Here is a 23,042-nt window from a genome sequence, read left to right as displayed (position 1 = left end):
GTTACATGCAAGTTCTGGAAAGACTCATCATTTTCCAGACACATCTTGCCAATGCACTGTAGCAGTCAATACCTATAAGGAATGCAAACTCATTACTACCCAGCAATAGCTTCAGAATCAATATGTTTTTTAAACAATCGCTTGCATAAGCTTTAAGTATTGAGAGCATAAAATGGCAACAGCATAGACTTATTTAGGTCGCGCTTTACAAGACCACTCAACTCAAAATCTCAATGTGCTATTTGGTCCCTTATCTTTTAAAAAGTTGCCATACATTCAATAATGTCTATAATGTGTCTTCTCTATTGAGAAGATACCACATCTCAGAATAAACTCAAAAGCTAATTGCTATAAGGCTATATAGTGTGTGTGTTAAAAAAAAAAAAAAAACAAACGTACAAAATGCTGAAAGAATCCAAAATATTTAATATAACGCAGAATATCTTACATGCACAGTAATATCATTACCAGGAATATCTTTTTAAATCCTTATATGAATATCATTAAATGATTCAAACACAAAAGACAGCTCCTAGATATACCCTTTCAGAACAACTGGGGAGTTTCTCTCTAAGCCACATTTTTAAAAGGTGACCACTCAACCTCATTTTTTGCACTGGTGTCAGATACAACCCCCCCTCCCCACAACCGCTCCCCCACCCTGGACAGGAGCAGCTTTGGGAGGGCCGGTGTGTGTGGCAGTGTGCTCTCCAGGTCACTCAGACAGGTCACCCAACACCCCTCTCCTGCCCCGTGCCCCTGCTTCCCTGGAGTGCCTACGGCCACCGGCGGATGTCTCTGAATCTCCTCGCATTCCGGAGAGCTCCTAACCCACCCTACCACACACCGAGGCCACTGCAAAGACAGCCCTCACAGAGCCTCTTTGTCCCTGTGCACACCTGTGTCAGGAAGAACCTTGTGCAGTTTTGTATGCAATAAAATAATGGTTTCACACATCAACGCTCTTTAGAGAAGAAAGTACATTGGGTTCTTTACACAAAGCCTACTGCAAAGTGCAAAGAAGAGTCGGTCAAACAGGGAAGGATTACTTGTAACATAACATAAGGGTTCCATCTAGTGGACAAATGGAGAAAAGAACCCCTCTAAACTGGGTACATGTGCCAAAAGCCCTTTGACAAACAGGATTAGCATCCTTATTAAAAGGCAAGTGATTTCCTGGATTTCTTTTCTTCAAATCTCAATCCTCCCCTCCGTGAATATGTGCAGTTCCACAGCAAATTGTTTTATTTTTAGAAACCTGGTATGTGGGGGAGTGAGCAAACTGTGCTTTCAATAACTGTGCACTTAGTCAGCCTCGTGTGGGTTTGAGCTCCTTCCTGTGAGCTCTGAGAGTAGCCGTCTAAAACACCACAGACGGCCCAGGCTATGCATTCAGGTGGGCTGGAGCAGTCTCTATGCTCCCTTCCACAGTGTGTGGAACAAAAGTCAAGCTGGTGTTTGAAGTTAGTTTCTCAAAACTTCACCACATCCGCTTCAAACACAAGACAATACCACCTCCGCTTGCAAGCTAATCGGGCACAAACCAAAAAATAAAACCAAAACATTTTCTCCTTAGTCTCCTGCATTTGCAATTTAACAAACATTGCAGTAACACTGCACGTCTGATGTGAGTGGTTTCAGAGAGTCATGGAGAGAAGACAGCTGTACTGCAGTTTCATATCTGTGCAGTGACAGCTGTAAAGGGGCTGCCTGGGTGCAGAAACTGCAGGAGCTAGAAATAAAAATGCAACCAATTCATAGCCAGTTCCTATTAACAGAGTGTGTGCGTGGGCGCACGCATATGTTCTACTAAAGGGCACAGGATGTATACAAACAACCTGCCACAAACAGCGCCTTCATAAAAGCAAAGCTTGCAGACTAGGTCAACTAAAGCCCAATAAATTTATAGTGCTGAGGTTAAAAGTAGCTAAAAGTAGGAAGCTGTGTTTTCATTAATAATCATTTACTGGTCAAGTGTTGCCCACAAAGCTCTCCAGCACCATAAAGTTGTACGTATAGTGTGCTTGGCCAGCCGCAAACTATTTAGCACTTAGTTACAATCACAGTGCAGGGAGTGGAAAGCAGCTCTTTACAATGTGTGGAATACTTAACTTGAGGTAAATAAAAGGTGTGAGTTTTGCTGCTCTTACCCTCTCCAGAGTATCAGCAACAGAAACACGTGTGTATGAAAAAGGGGGAAGAGAGGCAGGTCACATGACCACGCAGTCACTCCGAAAGTGCGCTAGCTAGGGTGTTGGGTTTCAAAATACGGCCAGCCCAAATTCTGCGAGGCTTTTCCTGTGTCTTTAGGACAAGCATCACTCTCAGAGGAAGTGACTTGTGATTGCCTGCGCGCACTGCGCCGAATTTAGCAAAGACAAACAAAAACAAAGGGAGGGAAGCCAAGTCAAACAGAAGAACAAAATGGTAAGTGGAAACATCTGGATTTCTATACATATATAAGAATGAAAAAGGGACAAAGGAAGGGGGGGAGAGAAGGCATGCAAGCGCACAACAGACCAGCTGCTTTCTGTTAGAGCCCAGGGAGAACTCTTTTCTCTGTCGGGGTCGGAAATGAGAGAGGGGTACATACAAAAAGTAGCGTGCTCCCATTTTTCCTTGAAATGTTGAGAGTGGGCCTTCTGTACGTGGCACTTTTTTTTTTTTTTCCTAAGAGTCAGCACCGGACAGAGTCTCTTTGTTTAATAGGAGGAGGCGAGTGAGGCTGTAAACTTTATCGAGCCATGCTTTATACTTCTGGAACGGTTTATATTCTGTGCAATTAAAGAACATATTAAGCCTCCCAAGTACTGCACCGAGTACACAATGACAGAGTAAGGAAGAAGCTATAAACCGAAATCTTACATCACGCTCCCGGAGGATACAAGTCAGTCCTTACAGCACAGTGCCTGGAAACTGTCAAACGCGTTCCTGCTCTGGCTTCAGCTGCGGCAACACAGTGACACCCAAGCCACCAGTCGCTTCCATTTTCTCATACCACCATCTGAGGAGATAAGGGCTAGCAGTCGCTGCCGGCAAATCCTGCCTTTTGCTACAGAAACTATGACACTTTGATCACGTTAGTCTGAAGCATGCAGGAATAAACTATCAGATAAAACACTGTTGCAATTCAGTACACACAAGTCAAAGTTCCAGGCTAGCTAAAATGACATGTACTGTAGGTAGTTTCTATGTTGCAGAAATAAACAGGGAGGGTGTTTAGTTGGACTGATGAAGAAAAGCAGCTGAATCGTGCTTGTTCAGACATCTAAACTCGAGGCCAGTGTTGGCGGCACTCGTTTTTGAGATCTCAGTTTTAACACAGGGAGACAAGCCACAGGACTGGTCTGGAGGTGGGATCATTTCTGTGCAAACGAACAGTGCCTGAAGAATTACGACATGCTGCCAGTGAACCGCAAATTCACCACAAAAGGAGAACTGACCCAAGATTCCCTTTAAAAAAAAAAAAAAACAACCGATCTTAAAACAGCTTTAAAAGATTGTAGCCATACTCTGTATGCTGCCCTCAACACCTCCCCTGCAAACATCACATCACTTGTGTGCAATCGCCCAGCTTTTACATGTCAATTTCCTATGACATCATCTACACCACATCAGCACTATTCTCAGATTTCATATTAGCTGGGTTAAAAAATGTCTATTTAAATTATAATGACAATTGTTCCCATTCAGACATACACAGGCTTAAGTTCACGGACTTCTTTTTTCCATGCTTTAAGTTCTACTTTCAAAGACCGGACTTTTTAAAAAAATTCAGCCCCTGAAATACAACTCAAGAAGTCAGCAATAGGCTCCCCCTTGTGGTAAGTTTATTACCTGGCAGGTGAACTGTTTAGAAAGGCTGTACAAGCATTTCAAAGGACGCAGTTTTGAAGCTGAACAAAGATCTTTCAAAATTATGCGTATGCACTCTAAACAGTCCTGCCTATTTTCCAGGTAATGCATGATATAAATTTTTTTTAATAAATTGGACACATACTGGTAACCTACACAGTTGATCAGGGTAGAAGACAATGAGCCAACCATCTGAAAGCAGTGTGTGCACGATTCTTCTTAATATAAAAAAAACACCACGTTCCTTCATAATATGCATGCACCACTCTCAGCTAAGCTCAACCATCTTATCAAAAAACATGCCAATATTTTGGATTTGTACATATTAACCATCACTGCAGTCTGTGTGGAGTCCCAACTGCACATTTATGTTCTTTTGCATAGACAGTGAATCACTTCCTGGGTGATTGGTAGAGGTACAGGGTATCTGAGATCAAGCTGCCATTCCAGTAACAGGAAGGAAGGAAACTGCACAGAATGCAAAAGCACTCCAACAACAATTATTTTTGCTGTGACAGACAACTGTTTATATTCGTTCTTCCAATAAATCTTGTAAGACAGCAGAATTATTACGAGGTTCTCAGCATTGTAAATCACCCAGGACATTAACTAAGCTCCTGCTTAGTTAAAAATGAGCAGCATCAGAAATATTCCCAGGTCTGAGTAGATTATACATGTTATTCACAATGATAAACAGGCAATAAATACACCTCTCCCCAAACACACATGCCCAAGGGTGCCATTTCTCTATCGATACCCCATTTCCTGAGTGCATATGAAAATGCGCTCTATTACATAAAAAATATTCATAATGCTTGTGGAGACTGACAGGTTATAAACATATCAGCTGAAAATAAGGAATGGCCCCTAAAATGGAGTCAAATTCCTTCACACTACCTGTAATAACACTGGATGACAATGTTTCGACCTAGATAAAGAAAGAAAATGAAAATGAACTCTGCTTGTGGGCTTGCTTGTCATATTGTCACTCATAAGCTGCTTTTAGAATTCATGATATACACAGTTGCATCCTGTTTTCGGTTTTCTTGTTCCCTCCAAGGCAAACACGACCAACGCGACCAACGCGACCAACGCGACCAACGCGACCAACGCGACGACAGCTGCATCTGCAGAGCACCCCAGCTGCGTCTCTTGCAGTCCAGCAAGCACAATCAACAACATCACGAATGTCATAAATGCCAACGACGTGGTCTCCAGAGCAAACTACTGCTACATGTTCTGCGCAGTGCTGGGCTTCGCCTCGGGGCTCTTCCTCTTCTACAGCTTCTTCAAGTCCTACAGAGCCCGGAGGAACTGGACCTGGCTGGACAGCTTCCTGTGCGCCCTCTCCGTCTCCGAATTCGTCATCCTGCTCTGCTCCCTCTCTTCCCTGGCTCACCGGCCGGGCTACCTCATCGCCTCCAACCTCAACTGCACCCTCCTGTCCTTCCTGTTCAACGGGGCCTTCTTCAGCGGGCAGCTCCTGCTTGTGCTCATGGGCTTCTTCCTGACGTTCGACCGGGACCCGCCCAGCTCGGCCCTGCTCCAGCGGGCCCGGGACACGCCCGCCGCGTGTGTGGCCCTGACCGCCGCGCTGTCGCTGCTCTGCTCGGCGCTGCTGGCGGGGCTCCTGGGGGCGGGGCAAATTCCCTACCAAGTCGGCAGGTGCCGGCTGGACCCGTGGTGGGGCGACGACAGCGGCTATGAGGCCACCAAGCTGCTCCTGGGCTTCGTCCTGCCCAACCTCCTCCTGCTGGCGCTCCTGGCGGCCGGCTGCGTGCTCTGGGGGAGGCCCGGCGGCGGCGGCAGCGGCAGCTTCCTGTCCAGGCTCAAGGCCTTCCCGGCCTTCCTGGCCGTGGCCCTGGTGACCTTCGTCTGCCGGCTCTTCTACAGCGGCGTGCTGATGAAGCGGGTGGATGCGCCGTCGCAGCCGGACGGGGAGCCGCTGATGAGCGTGGCCGAGTTCGTGCTGTTCTCAGGGAGCTGCGGCAGCCTGGTGCTGGTGCTCCTGCTGCACGGGCCCTGCAGGGAGAGCCTGCAGGCCGCCGCCCGTCGCCTGGGCGACTGCTGCCGCAGCGTGGGCGCCAGGGACACCAACCGCCACATCATGGCCCCCCGCATCGAGATCACAGACACGGAGCACAGCTACGACCAGTGAAACCCACAGCAGCCAACGCCCTTAACTCAGGCCTATTTATATTGCGTTTCGTTTCATTTTTGCCTGCTTAAAACTGCAACCGAACGACAGCATGTAAAAGAAATGCATGCGAAGAGCACCTCCCTGAGCTGGGCTCATACAGCTCATTAAAACGGCACGTGTTCATCAACAGAATATCATCTCACCAGTGACTTCAAAACACCAAAGTCAGCTGGACAAAGTCCTTGTGCGCGTACTTCTGCAGATACTGCACCGCAGGCAGGTTAATGCCTTGGGATGAGCCAAGCTTCAATCTCAGGACCGACTGGAAACAAAATGGTTTATATATAATGCAATATAAAATGTATTTGTAATCTTTAAATACAAATTCTAAAAAAATGAAAACATCAAATTCTAAAAAAATGAAACATGTTCTGCGTATACCAAAATGGGCATAAAAGGCATACAAGTGGTACTCGCTTTTGAAGCGTTCTCAGGGTGCAGAAATGACCGTAGAAGCTTAACAGGTCCAGGATGCAAAACACTGTATTTTATTTGTTTGCTAAGTTTTTTTTGTATATCAGGCGAAACAGGGTACCTTTAAACACAGCGACTTTTTAAAATTAAATTAAATGTAAAGCAGGCTGGGACGCTGAAGCTCATATCTGTCTGTGCGTTTATAATCCTCAGAATGCCGTAATCGGTGCACTGGGGTGAACAGCAGCAGGGCTGCTACAGTGAGCTTGTGGGAGGGCACGGAAGACCTGCTACCAGGAGTATCCGCTGTACCCCAGAGCGGTCTGTCCTCATTTGCTTCTGTTGCAGTCCCCCCCCCCCTACTAGGACAGGGCCTCTATTGAAGCTCAACTTAACAGCAGTGGATCTCAACGGGATTCCTCATTGAGTCATACTGCAATTTCCCCATGCTGAATGCGTATAAGACTCCTCATAGAGAGCAGTGGTAACACACTGTTTTGCATTTCAAATTCTGTCGGTTATAAGCCAGTACTGTACAGCAGTGCTTTTGTCTTGTTTTCAATTGCATTTTGCGTTTTGTATTGTTTTGCTTTGCTTTACCCAGCAAGTAGGCCGAGGCCTATTCATTTCAGTGCGTTAAGTGCAGGGTGGTGTGTGCAATGTTGAACATTAAGCTGCAGTTTATGCAATTTATGAATGAAAGTTGATGACTTCCCAGTGTGTCCACCGTATATTTTCAGTATGAGCTACATTTTCATCTGCGTTAATTATTCTCATGCCAACATTACTTGAAGGCCACACTCTGGTGATGTAAGCATTTATTTGATATGCCCTTAATAAATGCCAGAGACTAAAACAAAACAAAACAAAACCTTTGCTAGTTCATGATGACACATTCCAGAAATTTCACCAATAACACTAGCTGTTAATTATTAAGGTATAACAATCTGAAACAAGATGGGCATCACAAGATCATCATTCTGACCATCATTCTGTCATTACAACTGTCTGATTATAGAATTGCTAGCCACCAATTATGCAACACTCCCCATATTTGAGGAAAAAGACATCCCAGAGATGTTTGTGTGAAGTGGTTTGTACAGTGTTACAGCCTCCACTGAAACATCCTTGAGCCCCAATAGAAAGTGCCACCCATAAGCTATAATCAGAAGAATGGCAATGTGCAGTAGGCTACATGCTATGCCCCAAATTTTTAAAAACCATCTAAAAAGTTTAACCACTCTTTTTTTTTTACACTTCATCCCTAAATTTGTACTTCCCAAAAGACCAAAGGTTGCAACGCCATCTGTCAATTTGGAATGGCTCAGACTAGAGCGATATTCCTCCATAGAATGCCCTACCAGGCGCTGCTCATTTCAGCCAGTACAAACGCTAACCTACAACGGTCACTGTGGTTGAAGACCTCCGTGTGCACACCTTAACTACGCATTCACCTCAAGCAGTAGCAACAGAGTGGTCACAGAGCAATCTAATCAAGGTGTTGCTGGTTGTTCTGCTTGGCACAATGCCTGTCACACAATATTGGGTTCATGCTTTCAGAAACCAAAACGTCAAACAGGCATTTTAAAAAAGGCATGTGGTTTCCATTACAACACACAAGAAACAAGGTGTTGACTACAAATAATGTGCCGTGTTTTGGAAATGGCATGTCCTGTAACGGTCTCCACAAAGGCTGCGGGGGGAGCTGGTAATTCTCAGAAAAACCATTCGCTCCCAAGTTCCTCAACATGCAGCTTGGTATGCCCGCATTCCCATAATTTTTCTCTGAGTGCCACTAAATACATTTTTGCAATGTTATCAACAGATACGGGCTAACAAAAGGCCCTTCCATTAAAATACATAAAAGATGACAACCAAAGTTGACCGACAAAGATCCAAACCTAAGTGGAGCTCAGGCATTAATAGCATCTAGAAGTAAAAGTGAGAAAAGCCCAATATCATAGTTAATTTTAGCAATGAATAATCACACAAACATTCCAGGTCGAACACACTGACAACACAAACAGTTTGACTGACTTGCTAGACCATCATTTTGGTGGAATAAAGACAGGTAGGCTATGTGTGCGTCTGAGAAATTGTTTACCAGTTCTACTGCAAGTTAAAAAATGTACATTTTCAATGCAGGATTTTTAACCACCTCACATTTCAGTTACAATGTTTGGTTCAAATGTATCAACAATGCACTGCCATTCTACTGCCAGTGTGAACTTTTCAATAAACAGTTCAGTGTTAATAAAGTACCTATATTGTTCTTTTTTTAAACGTGTGCTCAGTTTGACCCAGGTGTTTGCAGGCTACGTTGTCTACCAAAAACAAATCCCTTTTCAAAAATAATCCTGGGCCCTGCAAAGGCTGGTTTATCCCATGAACACAGACTGAATCCTTCCATAAAGGTTTGCTTCTGCTATTTTGTTTGTTTTCACAATATTCCGACTGGACGAATAGGGGTTTATTATAAAAGGTGAAGGATAAAGCGGGTGGACATCTGAAACGAGTGCAGACGGTTTCTAGAGGTGACTGCCGGTGGAGTTTATTGTGGTGATGTAAAAACGTGCAGGGGAACATACTACACTGAGGATCCAGCTAATAAAAGGTTCCCACAGCATATCTGCTTCTCAACCCCCCGTCAACCCATTACATTACATTACAGGCATTTGGCAGACGCTCTTATCCAGAGCGACGTACAACAAAGTGTATAACCATAACCAGGAACAAGTATGACGAAAACCCTAGAGAGAAGTACCGGTCCAAGTGCAGGGAACAACCGCATAGTTCAACTTGGACCCTGAAGGTTAAACTGATTAACACCAACAACGAGAACGGCAACAACGCAGTCTATGGAAAAAATACAAGTAGTAGTTAAGACAGTTAATGCACCCAAGTCACCTACGAAACAGCTGCCTAGTTCCCCACAACCCTTCTCCACAAGCACCCAGCTACTGTACGCCTGTACAGTAGCTGGGTGTTTAAAATGGACTCAACCTATACAGAACACTGGAAGTAACACCACTTCCAGGCTAGCATGCCCACTAAGTCTTTGAGGTTGAGGAGAGCCTACACTTCCACATTGCTTACTACACATCCTAGCCTTCTTCACGATCAACACAAAAATCTGCTTCTGCAAAGCTGACACTAGTGATTCTCAACCACACACAAGTTTTATGCTGTTCCTCTTGTTACAAGCAATCAATTCAAAAACAACATCTCTCTTCATGTGCGTGCGATCAGTCCCTCATGAAAGATGTGTGACCCTGAAAAGACGTTCCTGCTGACAAGACGACGCAAGTAAAAGGATTTCTTCAACTTCAGATTTAATTCATTTCTGCCCTTTCAATAAATTGACACAAAAACGTTTTCAAAAGAAATTCATTTTGGCATTCAGTTAACCGCCTGATAAATAACCTTAGTAGGAGCAAAAAGCAAAAGTATTTTTAGCGTACCTCCAAGCTATTTCACTGGCCTTGGATGGAGGAAGAACCTGCCCTTATAATCGGCCATGACTTATTAAAATGTAGGTGTCCGAACAGCACGCGTGGACTAGGTTTGGGAAACAGCCGAGGCAAAGGCTATACATCCACATCACACAAGATAAGGGAAAGAAAACCGTAATGTGTGAGCGGCCAACTGAATCTGAACTGTTTTTTTATACAAATAAACACACTGAAAGCTTTGTAAAGATTACAAGGTCTGTGGAAACATTTGGAGCAATTGTAAAAGCAAGCAACTGAAGGCCCTAGAGACATTTGCTTGGGATTTTATGAAAGGCAGTTTGGCAAAGTGATTTTTGTGGTCTTAAGGGATACTGTACGCTGTAGTGCAAGAGAGGACCACATATAAGCCCACGGAAAACCTCGGAGACCACCGAAATGTCCAAGACCGATATTTTATCGTGACGTCTCTTTAATTTCAGAAACCGGAAAGAAAGGAAATGTGCCGTCCGCAAACTGTTTTTAAAAAAAGAAAAACCCAAAGTCAAACTTTGCTTCAGTGGCAATTTATTTGCAGAATCACGTGGGGAAGTGATTTAAGTGCTCTGCTAAAAAGAGCAGCAGCAAATGTTTCAGCACATAGCTGTCCTCAGTGCTCTCACTGTGCACGTCACACGGGCTGTTTCTAAAAGAATACGCAAGTTCACAAGTTATTAAGCAAATGAAGACCTGTTGATCCTCAGTTTTTAACCACAGCACAAAATAAAATGCTGGTTGTATACAAATACACCACATAAGTAGAAACCTGAATGAAACACTATTCAGGGCATTCCATCATCTTTAATAGCAACATCACTGTCTCCTTCTCCATACCGCGCTCAGTATAGGCTACATTCCCAGAGCTGCACCCATAACGGATGACCTGAAGACGCAGAAGGCTGCACCATCCATGCAGGTGACCAGATGTTTTCATGGGCTGAGCAGAACCACTGGAACAAAGGGTAAAGATTGAAAAACCACTGCCAGGCAACAAGTTAGGTGGAATATGTATTATGATTCCTTGCTATCTAGCAAGTTCTACCTTGATATCTAGAAGATTCTCTCTAGTAGGTACCTAAAGAACACCAAGAGACTGATAACAGCCCATACATATATAAACACAAGATAACTTATATTGTACTTAACTTCCAATTTTATTACTGATGGTATTCAATACAGCAATATTTTGATGTGATTTAGTCTATTCATAAAGCACACAATAAATGTTTTTAAAAGGCTAGCTTAGAAATACAAACAGAATCTGCAGGTGAGGAGTAAGAAAGGCAATGGGGTTTTTGACATGACATTACCATTCAAAAAATATTCTGAACATTGCACAATCAAATACATAAATGCAACTTCCCATAACAAAAGTAATTAAATAAACGTTATGAAAGGACAAAATATAATGGCAAAAAGAAAGAGAATGTTGGGGAATGAGCAAAAGACAACGAGAAACTAACATACATATATACAGTAGGACATACTTTCTCAAGTTGAGATTCTCAACAGTGAAATTAGCTGCAATAGAGGCAGCATACTCCTCACTGTGGTAAAAAAATAATACATTACAGCTTTAAACTACAGCAGCCACTGGCCAGATAAATCAGCCTGCACGAGATCTATAGATCAGAGAAGTCCTGGATGGAATGAAACAAGGATAGGATAAAATACAGAAAGCACAATAGAAACTTGTCAGTTGAACAGATCAGGGTGCCAAAAAATATCAATCAATCAATCAAAATGTATTTATACAGCACATTTCACAACAATTGCCACAATATGCTTCACAGACAACGCAGGCCTAAACCCCACAGGAGCAAGCTTAAAGCAACAGTAGCAAGGAAAAACTCCCTGTGGCACATGAGAAGAAACCTTGGAAAGAACCAGGCTCAAGGGGGAAACCCATCCTCCTCTGGTTGGCTCAGAGTGTAGACTGGTGACCAACATGGTCAATCAGTCAATGTTTACAAATATAAAAACAAGAAGTACTGGACTCATGTATTCATGTACTCATAATTACCCATGCTAACATGCCACTGTCAGTGAGCATTACTGTATCTGTGGATGCTTGCTACCCACTTGTCCCATATTTAATGAGAAACCCCTACTGCGCGCTAATCCTCCGCAAGGGAAACATCCGATTTTCATTCTTCCACCTTTCTGCCTACTTCCTCTCAGTTTAGAGCACGGCTGACACCACAACCGTGGTCCAGTCTGACCAGCAGCCGGTAAGCAAGGCGAGCCTGTAGGCCATGTGAACTCCAGTCACCCAGAATGGCATCGATATTACACAAACCAAAACCAAAAAACAAACGGCATGTCCCGCGGACATAAGTGCATTCGCAGCAGACCAAACCGCAAAGAGGCCGGAGCAAAGACCGCACGCATGTTTAGACAGCTGTTCCTAAGCGAATCCGAAATATCCTGCGGACGCGAGCCCAGTCCGCGACAGCCAATTACACGGCGAGGCATTACAGGCCTGCATACTGGACAATCTCATTGTCATCCCGCCGTCGCATTCAGTTTATAAAGAAGTCCTCTCAGAACTAACCGAGCATGACCCAACAGCATTTCCGAAACATTTACAAGCCAATTTCGCATCGATCAAGGCTTCGGTTTTGCGCCAATGACACGGACGCAGCCCGCGCGGTGGCGTCGGGGCTCGAGCGATCGACTCCGGGCTTCCGGTTCGCAGACGGGTCTGCTTGGGTCACGGAGCGAGACGTAAAGCAGGACGGAGCGGGACGGCAGAGTGGAAGGGGTTGATGGAAAGGCCAGACGGGGTCTGGCGGAGCAGCGACTCCAGCCAGCGGAGCTCCAACTCTAAACACGGGCGGCTCTGCACTCTGTCACCGTCCCCGGCGCGGGGGCGCGGGGAGGAACGGAGCGCCATGCCGTAATTCGCTCCGGTCAAATCAGGTTTCCGTCCCTCCGCCCCGCTGACCAGGGAGCGGGGGCCGCGGCCCTAGAAGCCGCGGGGACTCCCGGTTACTCATTTTCTCCCGAGTCGTTACGTGAGGCGCGCGAGCGCTGCAACGAACAGCCTGACCCGGTTTGATGAGCCGGGAGGCGGATGAAGCGAGAGAGACCGCGTGAGGACACGGAAGGTGCCGCCGCGGAGGGGGAGGGAACCGGGCTCCGCCTCCGGCCCAGGTCCCGCGGGGGCCGAGCGGTACACACGCGGCGCCCGGCCCCATCTGCCGCCGGACCCCGCGTCGCAGGGGGGTCTCCTGCTGGGCCCTAAATACCAGGCACGGCCGGCCCACACCGCAGGCGCGAAGAGACGACGCGCGATGGCGCACACCGCGCTGCCGCTCCCTTTTGTTCGGACCGCGTGGTCACCTCTGACGGGGGGTGTCAGTTTCCACAATTCAAATAGAAATGTATTCTCTACTTTTGGCAGATTACGTCTGGATCACAACAGAAACCTTTTCAGGACACGAAACAGGACGACGTGCGCATAACCCACAAAGCTTGCAAAATGGCGGGAAGGCGAACCTCAGCCGTCCATCCCGTTTTGCGTAATTATGACTGATCTCTGCAGAGAGGCCCTCATGGGATGTCATGTCATGTAATTAAGCCCACATTTGTCTCATGTACACTCCATACAGTCACCCAGTGACCAACCTAACAGCGTTATGAAGCGGACAATCGTATAGACACTGACTCGTGAAGGCAGATGATACCCTTACGCAAAGTTAGCATTTTATACAAGTAGGCAAACAAGTGCTTTTTATTTTTTTTTATTTCACAGTTAAAAAGATAATAAACAGGAGACTGTGACGCAGCAATAGTCCACTGACTGAAAGTCACTTGGTGGTCTGTAATTGTACTTCACGCAGAACATTTGGTTTCTCATCCTTATCCTGAAGTTCAGCCAAGTTCTCTCTGAACTATCATTTTTACTAACAAGGTCATCTCACCCACCAAGCAGCCCTGAAGTACACCCCATAAACATGAAGTTTGTGCCGAAATAACAACGCGTACAACGTGACTGACTAATACCCATTCAGCGAAAAGTTGCTATCAAAGAAAGGGACAGTTTTTGTTTTTGCTCATTTCTGATACATTAAGACATAGTGATCATTGTAGGATTCAGTACTTCATGAGACCCTGTTTAAATGAGCTGAAGCCTGCTGAGTCAGTGAAACTCATCCGCAGAATGCTAATTGACCTCAGTGCACACTTATTGCTAGACGGCTCAAGCACCCAGCAGGTGAACCCTCACGCACACAGCACTCATTAGCCGGGACTCTGGCCCCGCCTCGCTCCTCTGAGATCTCCAGGGATACCGGAGGAGGTGGGGAAGGGGAGAGCATGGAGGGAGAAGGGTGGGAGGGGAGGAGGGAGAGGGAGGGAGGGAGGCAGGGAGGGAGGTGGGCTGAGAGCACGCTCACAAGCGCAGCGGGATCAGAAGGGAAGAGGCTTTGTGATGGGCTGTTGCTGCTGCACGTCTGCTTGTCTTCTGCCGGTGTGAGCAGCAGGTGGAGCGGGGGACCGAGCGGCGGAGCGGGGCAGTCAGAACCGCGCAGGCTGGCGGCGCCGCGGACATGGGGATTACAAAACTGTGGCACTTCGCGGCACCGGGAGGGAGAGCGGCACAAACTCCGCACGCCCGCTAGAAAAGTAAGCTCCCATGCTCGCACTGCTCTCAGAAAAGGCTTTTGGTACATTTTCTGTTTATTAAGATAAGTGACTGGAACTGGACACCAAACACCAAGCACAAGTAAGATTTTGATGTGTAGCTGCGATGTTCTGGTTTAGATTCGCCATTAAGTAAGCACCGTTACCTGGTAAAGGTGTAAGTAAACGCAAACTGAACAAAAAGAGATGAACCTATGGGGCAATGAGTATATGGTATTTATGAGAGTTAATCAGTTAAAACAAAGCTAAATTGTATACACAAATCATGTACCAATAAAGTTCCCATGGCAGATAGGCTATGTTTGTGACTGACTGACATAATCGAATCATAGCACCTGCAGAGACATATACATTATGTAAGCCTTCTGTGCCTCTCATTTTAATTTGAGGAACTGAGGGACAAACGCCATGGTGACAGTGTACACACTTGCCATAACAGTTTACTTATTTTCTCCGGAGTCGAGGCCTTGCGTAAGAGTGTGCATATATGGACGCATATTCACCACCATAACTCTGACCTCTATTCTGTTCAATTTTAACAGTAGGCCATATTTTGTCTCTTCATATTCAGCGCAACTTTTTATAGCACTGTTCTAAAAGGAAGCGCCGAGGTCCAGGGGTTTGGCTTGAAACCTACGCACTGCACGCTCCATTCCCATGTGGCCTACCTGTGCCCCTGTACTGCCGAGTGTGGTAATTGACCTCACCCGAGCATTTTTTACGCTAGCATGATAGTCCCATTCTTTTCAGTTGATTTACATTTATTCTGCACCCTATGAATTTTAGGTGTCAATTATCCGGAACCGTTACACGCACAGATGACATTAACAAAACTTTATGAATATTGAATTAATATGAATTTGTGTTTATTAATAATAATAATAATAATAATAATAAAAATGGCACAAAATGCTTTCAAAGAGGACCTTGGAACTCGTATTGTTTGTTGCTAAAAAACAAAAACAACAGGCTCCTAACAGGCTTCTATTTTGCAGTTTTAACATCTCGCTGAGCCCTTCATCACTCAGGCAACAATAAAGTGAATGTCTGAGTGAATAAGGCCAGTCAGCAGCTTCCACTGTACTCTGCTCCCTACTTCACTCGTTTCTGCATGAGCCAGATCAAACAGACCAAACAGCTCCCCAGTTCCAACTGGAAGAACGTGGAAAGGTTACGTCAGGGACAGGAGGCCCCTGATCAACTCTAAATGTGCCTTTGAGGTGGCTGGAAAGACCATTTTATGCTTGTAGCAACACAAATAACGAGGGCTTAGTTTGCATTCATTTGATTATCTGACTTTCACTAGACTGTACAGGGAAACTTAACTTTTGTACTGTAAAATTTAATTCCAGACTAGTCTCGTTTATTCTTTTTGAAATCTAGCACGTGCTTTACTTTGAAAGCTTTAAGTGTAAGCTGTCCAATTCATTTACACTGAAGTACGATTTAAACCTTAAGACTTCATTCTTAAAACAGAGTATAAAACCGCTTCTAAAGCCAGAATGGGTAGAATTATTACCACAAAACCTCATATGCTGTTAAATTACTGGTCATGGTCTTCCAAATTGTGAGTCTAGGTGCTTAAATTCAAAGTTCTTGTAACTCACAGCAGCAACTCTATCAAAGCAGCAACTATGAATGTTACATCAGCTAGACGTTTACATAATCTTTAATTTATGAAGACAGATTAATTTAAACTAAAATATAGGTCAGATCAAAAATGCATCATTTATTTATGAATGAATATAATTATTTTCTGTTTGAAATCCCACACAACAGAAGGCTTTGGACATAAGAGTTGTGAGATCAAATCAACAATATAAAAGGTAGTGAGGGTAAAAACTTTGGGATGTTTTTAAACTGTTTTAATGTGTTCAAAAATAAAAAGAACAAGGCTATTTCCATCGAAATCCCTCATGAAATATCAGCATCACACTCATGTGGCATTGTGGTAAATGCAACAATTAACCACAGTCCCCCAGAAACCACTGTTGCATAGCTCGTACAAAAAAGTGATTAATAGTAATATTTAAACTATAATAATAATGTAATAATAGTATGTCCACCAAATGGCTAGGTAAATTTGAAAATATTTAATGTTTTACATTAATACTTAATATTATCCATAATTCATGACCACCTTGGGCCTCCTGAATGGTGTACCTGGCTACCTGTGTGGCGTGTGGAGTGGAAGGTGCTATTGGTCAGATCGCACCTTTACCTAGTCAATGGGAATCTTGCATGGGAGTTGTCACCCAAGGAGGAAGAGTACCAGTGGTAAGGATAACCCCCACTTTATTCTTCACCACAATGTATAACAATACTATGAAACGGAGAAGGTCTAATCCAGGATATCATAGAATGAACAAACAAGAACAATTTTCTGCACTTTCTCTGATAGAGAGAAAAAAAAAATCCCAGCTCCTTAAAGACCTGGAATGTCAGTAACATTTCTCAGAATAACAAAAAAAGGCCACCCACTGGAACAAAAACCATAAATGTTGCATCTCTCTAATTCCAAATCCATTCATAACCAAAGTCACGCAGAGAGCTGTTCTTACCATAGTCCTTGATGCATTTTAACGTGTGTTCTTAAGTCATAATTAATGTTGATGATATTTACACAAAAAGATATAACACTTTCTCAGCAGATAGAATTTAAAAATCCATTCTTTTTTTTTTTTTTTGATCATGCTTCTTCAAAGGCACCTCCTTCAATGTGTCTGGCCTGCAGTAAAATCTCTCATGGTACACACTTGATGCTACATGTAAAATAAATTAAAGTAGTGAGAAATGACCTCCCTTCGAATATGCAATTACTTGAGACAGGCTGAGGAAGTGGATCTTAATTAACACAAATTAATTAGCGGTAATTATGCAGACAAGGCTGCTGCAACAGCTGTTTCTCCAAATTCTCCGCCAGTCATCTGCAGAAGGTGCTTACTGATGGTAAGCGACGGCAGGCTGTGTCCAATACTGGGCACATCAAAAAAGGTAAAGCGGACTGGAAACTGTGATGTTTGTGTATTCATGGTTTTTGGAACCCAGTACATTTCAAAATCTACGTTTTACACTAATTCACTTGCGTTCTGAAATAAATAACTACTTTGCCCGATATGCCACAATAACACAATAAATGTATGTGATTCATAATGTAATTACGGCACTTGTAACAGAAGCAGAACAAAACGGTGGGATTAGCAGGATTGAAATCAGATACAAATAAATTATTTGCCGGTTTGACGCACAGACTAATGATATTAAAAACTCTAAGGAGTGATTTCCGTCTTGGTCTACTCATGTTCAGCAAGCTAGCTTGAGCATGACATGTCGTTTTTAACTTGTCATTAAAATTCAGTGCTTACTCGTTGACTCTTGCAATGCCACCAATGGCTGTGTAAATATTATGATCAATAAACAATACAAATATCAAACACCAAAAGACAATTGGCTTAAGAAAACAGGAGTAATTATTTTGTTGTGGTTCAAGTCTGGATCGTTGCTCATTGCAATCTTAAAGACTCTTAATGTAATCTTAAAATATCAGTTTATAGAAATTAGTGTATTTTTTCCTGCATTTTGGCTCTTCTAAAAAAATGCAGAGTCCTGCGTTTACGTAACCACTGGTATTTACACATACCACTTTACTACATTCTTAAGCACTTACATATCAGAAAGATGCTATTTGTTAGCCAAGACCATATATACAAGATAGCTCAAGATACATTTCCAGTGCCAAAAATCACTAATACTAGCATTACAACTCGGAAAATCAGAATGATACAAATAAGCACAACCAAAGTAAGTATAAATATCACAAGTACCGTGTGAAGCTCTTTTTAACCAAAGGTTGTGCACCTAACCATTTTTATTAAATTACTTTTTTCAGCTCAGATGCCATTGTGCCCATCACACGCAGCATCATAATGAATTAACGAGTAAATGGATGGCGGAAGAAGGGCCAGGACTGGAGTCAAGAACGGGCGGAAAACAAAGTGACAAATACAAGGACAAGAGCAAAACTTTACCAGAGGATGATCGAGCTCTGAGGACACAGTAACACGAGCCCAGGGGGTCAAGTGGGTCTGTAGATAATACTAACCACATCAAACCATGGAAGTGCTCCTGTGCAGATTGTTCTGTGCCTTTATAAACAGATAAGCCAAAATGAGAACAAGCAAGCCATAAAAACTGGCTAGAAAAACCGGACTGGCCCCAGAATGCAAAAACCGCTTCAGTAAGAGATGCTTTACTACAGCTGGAAGTAGGGATTTATTATGCTGAAAGATGTAACTGCAGAAAGGAGCCATGTGACCTCTGATTTGGGGTGGCCAAAGCAAAGATACAACTAGCATGGAAGTGTACACAACCCCCCTGATTTACATCTATGACAACAGCACCGTGGAGGTGAACGCTTCATCTAACTATAACAGGACGGGTTCGGCAGGGACTACGGATACTTACCAGTTCTACATCATCAGCCTTTTCCTCTCCTGCCTCTACACCATCTTCCTGTTCCCGGTCGGCTTTATCGGAAACATCCTGATACTGGTGGTCAACCTGAACCACACAGAAAAAATGACCATCCCCGACCTGTACTTTGTCAACCTGGCCGTGGCCGACCTCATCCTGGTGGCCGACTCACTGATCGAGGTCTTCAACCTGAACGAGCAGTACTACGACATCGCAGTCCTCTGCACCTTCATGTCCCTCTTCTTCCAGGTCAACATGTACAGCAGCATCTTCTTCCTGACGTGGATGAGCTTCGACCGCTACGTGGCCCTGGCCAGCTCGGTGAGCAGTAGCCCGCTGAGGACCATGCAGCATGCAAAGCTGAGCTGCGGCCTCATCTGGACGGCCTCCATCCTGGCCACCCTGCTGCCTTTCACCATCGTGCAGACGCAGCACCGGGGCGAAGTCAACTTCTGCTTCGCCAACGTCTTCGAGATCCAGTGGCTGGAGGTGACCATCGGCTTCCTGGTGCCCTTCTCGGTCATCGGCCTGTGCTACTCGCTGATCGTGCGCATCCTCATGCGGGCGCAGAAGCACCGGGGCCTGTGGCCTCGGAGGCAGAAGGCCCTGCGCATGATCGTGGTGGTGGTGCTGGTGTTCTTCATCTGCTGGCTGCCCGAGAACGTCTTCATCAGCGTCCAGCTGCTGCAGGGCGCAACCGACCCATCCAGGGGGAGCGTCGGCACCCTGTGGCACGACTACCCGCTGACCGGGCACATCGTAAACCTGGCCGCCTTCTCCAACAGCTGCCTCAACCCCATCATCTACAGCTTTCTGGGGGAGACCTTCAGGGACAAGCTACGGCTATTCGTTCAACAAAAGGCCAGCTGGTCCGTGCTCTACCGTCTCTGTCACCACACTCTGGATTTACACATTGCTGTCAGGACAGAGGTGTCCGAGGTGTAAGGCACCAAACTTACTGGACAAATCAGAATGCTGTGGGGTGGAGAGACTGAGCATTGGCTCTGGAGAACGTAGAGTATGTGCTAGAAATCCACCGGCAGGCCCGCAGAGAACTGTAAACAGTCCGACGATAAGATAAGACTGAGACTGGTGCGAACTCTGTCATTCCAACACTGGGCAAACACAGGTCCCAAGAGCAGAAAAAGCAGGGACATATTCTTCAGGGGGCATAGCCCAGAATAAGCAGAACATTTTCTTCTAAATATTTAATTATTTATAAAGTGAAACTTTACTTTTTTTTGCTTATTCCAATTAAAGACCCTGCGGTACAAATAAAATGGATTCATTTCAAACGGATTATCATTTTGACTGAAAAAGGGGAAAAATGTGAAAATTTATTTGTAATACAGAACTGACTACTGAATTACTCAAGAGCCACTAGAGACTTGCAGCTTAATCTAAACCTCACAGAAAGCCAGTTCATTGGCCAGTTACTTTCCCTGGCACCTACAAACAAATGCAACTGGGGGCTAAACTTTGAAGGCAGATTATGAGGTTAGCAAGATGGTTTAACCCAGGGTTTTCTATACCCTGACTCACTGTTAGTCAGGGTAAATCGCTATGGTAAACTTATGCTGCATGGTTAACCTGTTCTGGGACAGGTTATCTTCAGGCTGAAGGATTGAAAAATTAAAAAAAACAAAGCACTTTGACCAATCAACTTTGGAAAAGGCATCTCCATCACTGGAGGATCCGGTAGAGCTAGGTGCAGATAGTGAGGAAATCTCTTCGCAGGGCAAGTCTTTCTCCGAGAATATGCAATACAAAAGATATAGATTCTCAACTGGGTGAATACAACAGCAAGCTTCTTGAGCCCTGTGTGTCCATAACCACTTATCCCTTAACTATGGGACAGTGATAGACCTTAATTCTCCAGTTTATACTTACACTTTGGCATGATTGTTTCTGGTAATGCTATATCAATTTAAGAAGCAGCTAGAATGTTCAGTCACATTTGAAATAAACTGTAAAAATCTTTTTTTTTTTTTTATGAGTGGCAAGGTAAATAAGGTATTTACTAACAAATTTAAATGAGCAACAATTCTTTTTTCTCTACACTCCTCCTTGGCTTTGTTGGCAGCAACACTGTTGCTTTTTGCCACTATGACTGCTTTATGTTTTTTGTATCCATCCATTATGTGTCATTTCTCCTCAGGAGAGAAATGCACTGCTACAGGCTCATTGTAACAGACACCGCCCCTTTTATGGCAACGCACACAGAGCTTGTTTAACAAATCCCTGTGATCACTTGTGGTTGTTAGGATTTGTCAAGCCAGCTAATGCAAAGAAACCCTGGGTATGTTCAGCATCCTTTGTAGTGTGCCAACATGATCTGCATAAAAGACACTCCTTTCATGAACTCCAGAATGACATGCTCAGGAAGCCTATTGTGAAGGAACAAATGAATAGCACACTAGGAAAATCAGTCTTTTCCCCAGGTACTGCATGTTTTTTTTCATCTTACGGTATTATTATTGTTGCGAAAACAACACCCAATGGCCCAGAGGGGGAGACTGAGACTCAACAGACATGTCAAACAATCATTAAAATGTCACTGGCATAGACACCACCTTTGGTGAGTGAGACGCGTGAAAAGGTCACCACCAACCGTTCTATTTTCAAAACATTAAAGCACATACATCTTCTAAGAAAAGAGTCGCACAAAGGTCATTTTTCAGGAAGATTTCTCTCTTCCCGATACTAGTTCTCGAAACGTTTTTTCCAATAAGTTTGTGGTCTATGGTTACAAATTAATTAATATTTATGCAGCACACTTTCCATCCCTGCCCCTACCCTCAGTGTTCAAAGGGCAAACAGAATACACCCAACTCCAATGGTCATTGAAGCTATTAAATTACAGAACTTTTGTCCATTTGATTGAGACCAATGGCTCTATAGTGGCTTAGTCAGTGAAGGTAGTACACACAGGCTAAGCCCTATATGTTCTTTAGCCTCAGTAGGATTCTGTGATTAACAGAATATGACCAGGAGTTTGTAGTGCTGGGACACATTGCATTTTTTTTCCTCAAGGCAGGGGTGGGATTAGGTCAGCCAGTAACAAGCGTATGCACAAAGAAACATGTCACCCACTGGAATTGGTTACAACTGTCATCAGTGTCAGCTAGACCTCTCCTCCTGTCACACTAGTCACTGGTTATGGGGTGAGTGCTCCCCACAGGTGTGTGGATGACAAAAGCACAGTTCAATTAACCCATTTTTAGCCGTTTGATTGGCTAGCTGACCGTCAATCAGATCGATCATTTTTTCTAACCACTGTAGATTCCATAATGTACCCAATGTGTTAGGTACATCATAAATGTGTCTAATGCAACTGGTGAAATTGCAGACATGATGAAACAGTTAAACTTGCAAGTGTTTAGCGAGTACGATGAAACTGGCACTAGCCATAATAATTACACAGCTAACCACAGAGAAAGAAAACAACAATGCCAATAATGTCATATAACTATGATATTCCAAAATGTCTCTTGATAAACAATTACCCTTTTCAGCTTTATCTTAACTCAGTTGTCTATTGTGCTGTTTTTCCCAAAAACAGCCTGACCACACAAGATAATTTCAGTTAAAGCAGCAGTCTGATTCTCCATTTTTGCACTATAAAATAATAATGAGCGACATAGATCCTGTTTCTACCATATCATAAAATGGTTGCTTAAATATTAAAGAAGACTGTTACAACACAGAATTAGAATTTTGCAATACAGGACCTGTAATGCCAAAGTGAGCCAGCCAGAAGGGGGCTGCAGACAGTAGCCATAAAACTATTTACATAACACCAACATTACATCATAGTAACCATAAACCAGAGATATGCAAACCTCATTACTGACTAAAAATATCAATTTTCGAAGTAAAATAACTTGTAGCATCCTGTAGCCGGAATAGCATGTCACTGCTCTAAATCAAACAGAATACTTTAAAGCTTGACATTTAGACACAGC

General features: G+C 44.0%; 3 protein-coding genes across 5 annotated transcripts in view; 2 read left to right on the top strand and 1 right to left on the bottom strand.

Moving 5' to 3' along the window:
- LOC118221427 (uncharacterized protein C7orf50) overlaps positions 1 to 23,042 on the bottom strand; it is a 90,864-nt gene that overhangs the window by 56,322 nt on the left and 11,500 nt on the right. The window lies entirely within an intron of this gene.
- Positions 2,171 to 8,752, top strand: LOC118221423. 2 transcript variants are annotated; one of them, XM_035406483.1, is made up of 2 exons: positions 2,171 to 2,431; positions 4,929 to 8,752. In XM_035406483.1, the coding sequence occupies exons 1-2, from the start codon at positions 2,425 to 2,427 to the stop codon at positions 6,011 to 6,013; spliced, it is 1,092 nt and encodes a 363-aa protein (XP_035262374.1). In that variant the 5' UTR covers positions 2,171 to 2,424; the 3' UTR covers positions 6,014 to 8,752. The 2 variants fall into 2 exon arrangements, with proteins under 2 accessions (XP_035262374.1, XP_035262373.1); XM_035406482.1 differs by having other exon boundaries at positions 2,173 to 2,427; positions 4,916 to 8,752.
- On the top strand, positions 14,355 to 21,065 carry LOC118221425 (G-protein coupled estrogen receptor 1-like). Its single transcript, XM_035406484.1, has 2 exons — positions 14,355 to 14,586; positions 18,494 to 21,065. The coding sequence occupies exon 2, from the start codon at positions 18,958 to 18,960 to the stop codon at positions 20,020 to 20,022; it is 1,065 nt and encodes a 354-aa protein (XP_035262375.1). The 5' UTR covers positions 14,355 to 14,586; positions 18,494 to 18,957; the 3' UTR covers positions 20,023 to 21,065.

The sequence above is a fragment of the Anguilla anguilla genome, chromosome 2 (genome assembly GCF_013347855.1).
Source record: "Anguilla anguilla isolate fAngAng1 chromosome 2, fAngAng1.pri, whole genome shotgun sequence".
Lineage (NCBI taxonomy): Eukaryota > Metazoa > Chordata > Actinopteri > Anguilliformes > Anguillidae > Anguilla > Anguilla anguilla.
The sequence above is the reverse complement of the archived record's forward strand: the minus strand, read 5'-3'. Positions and strand labels throughout refer to the sequence as shown.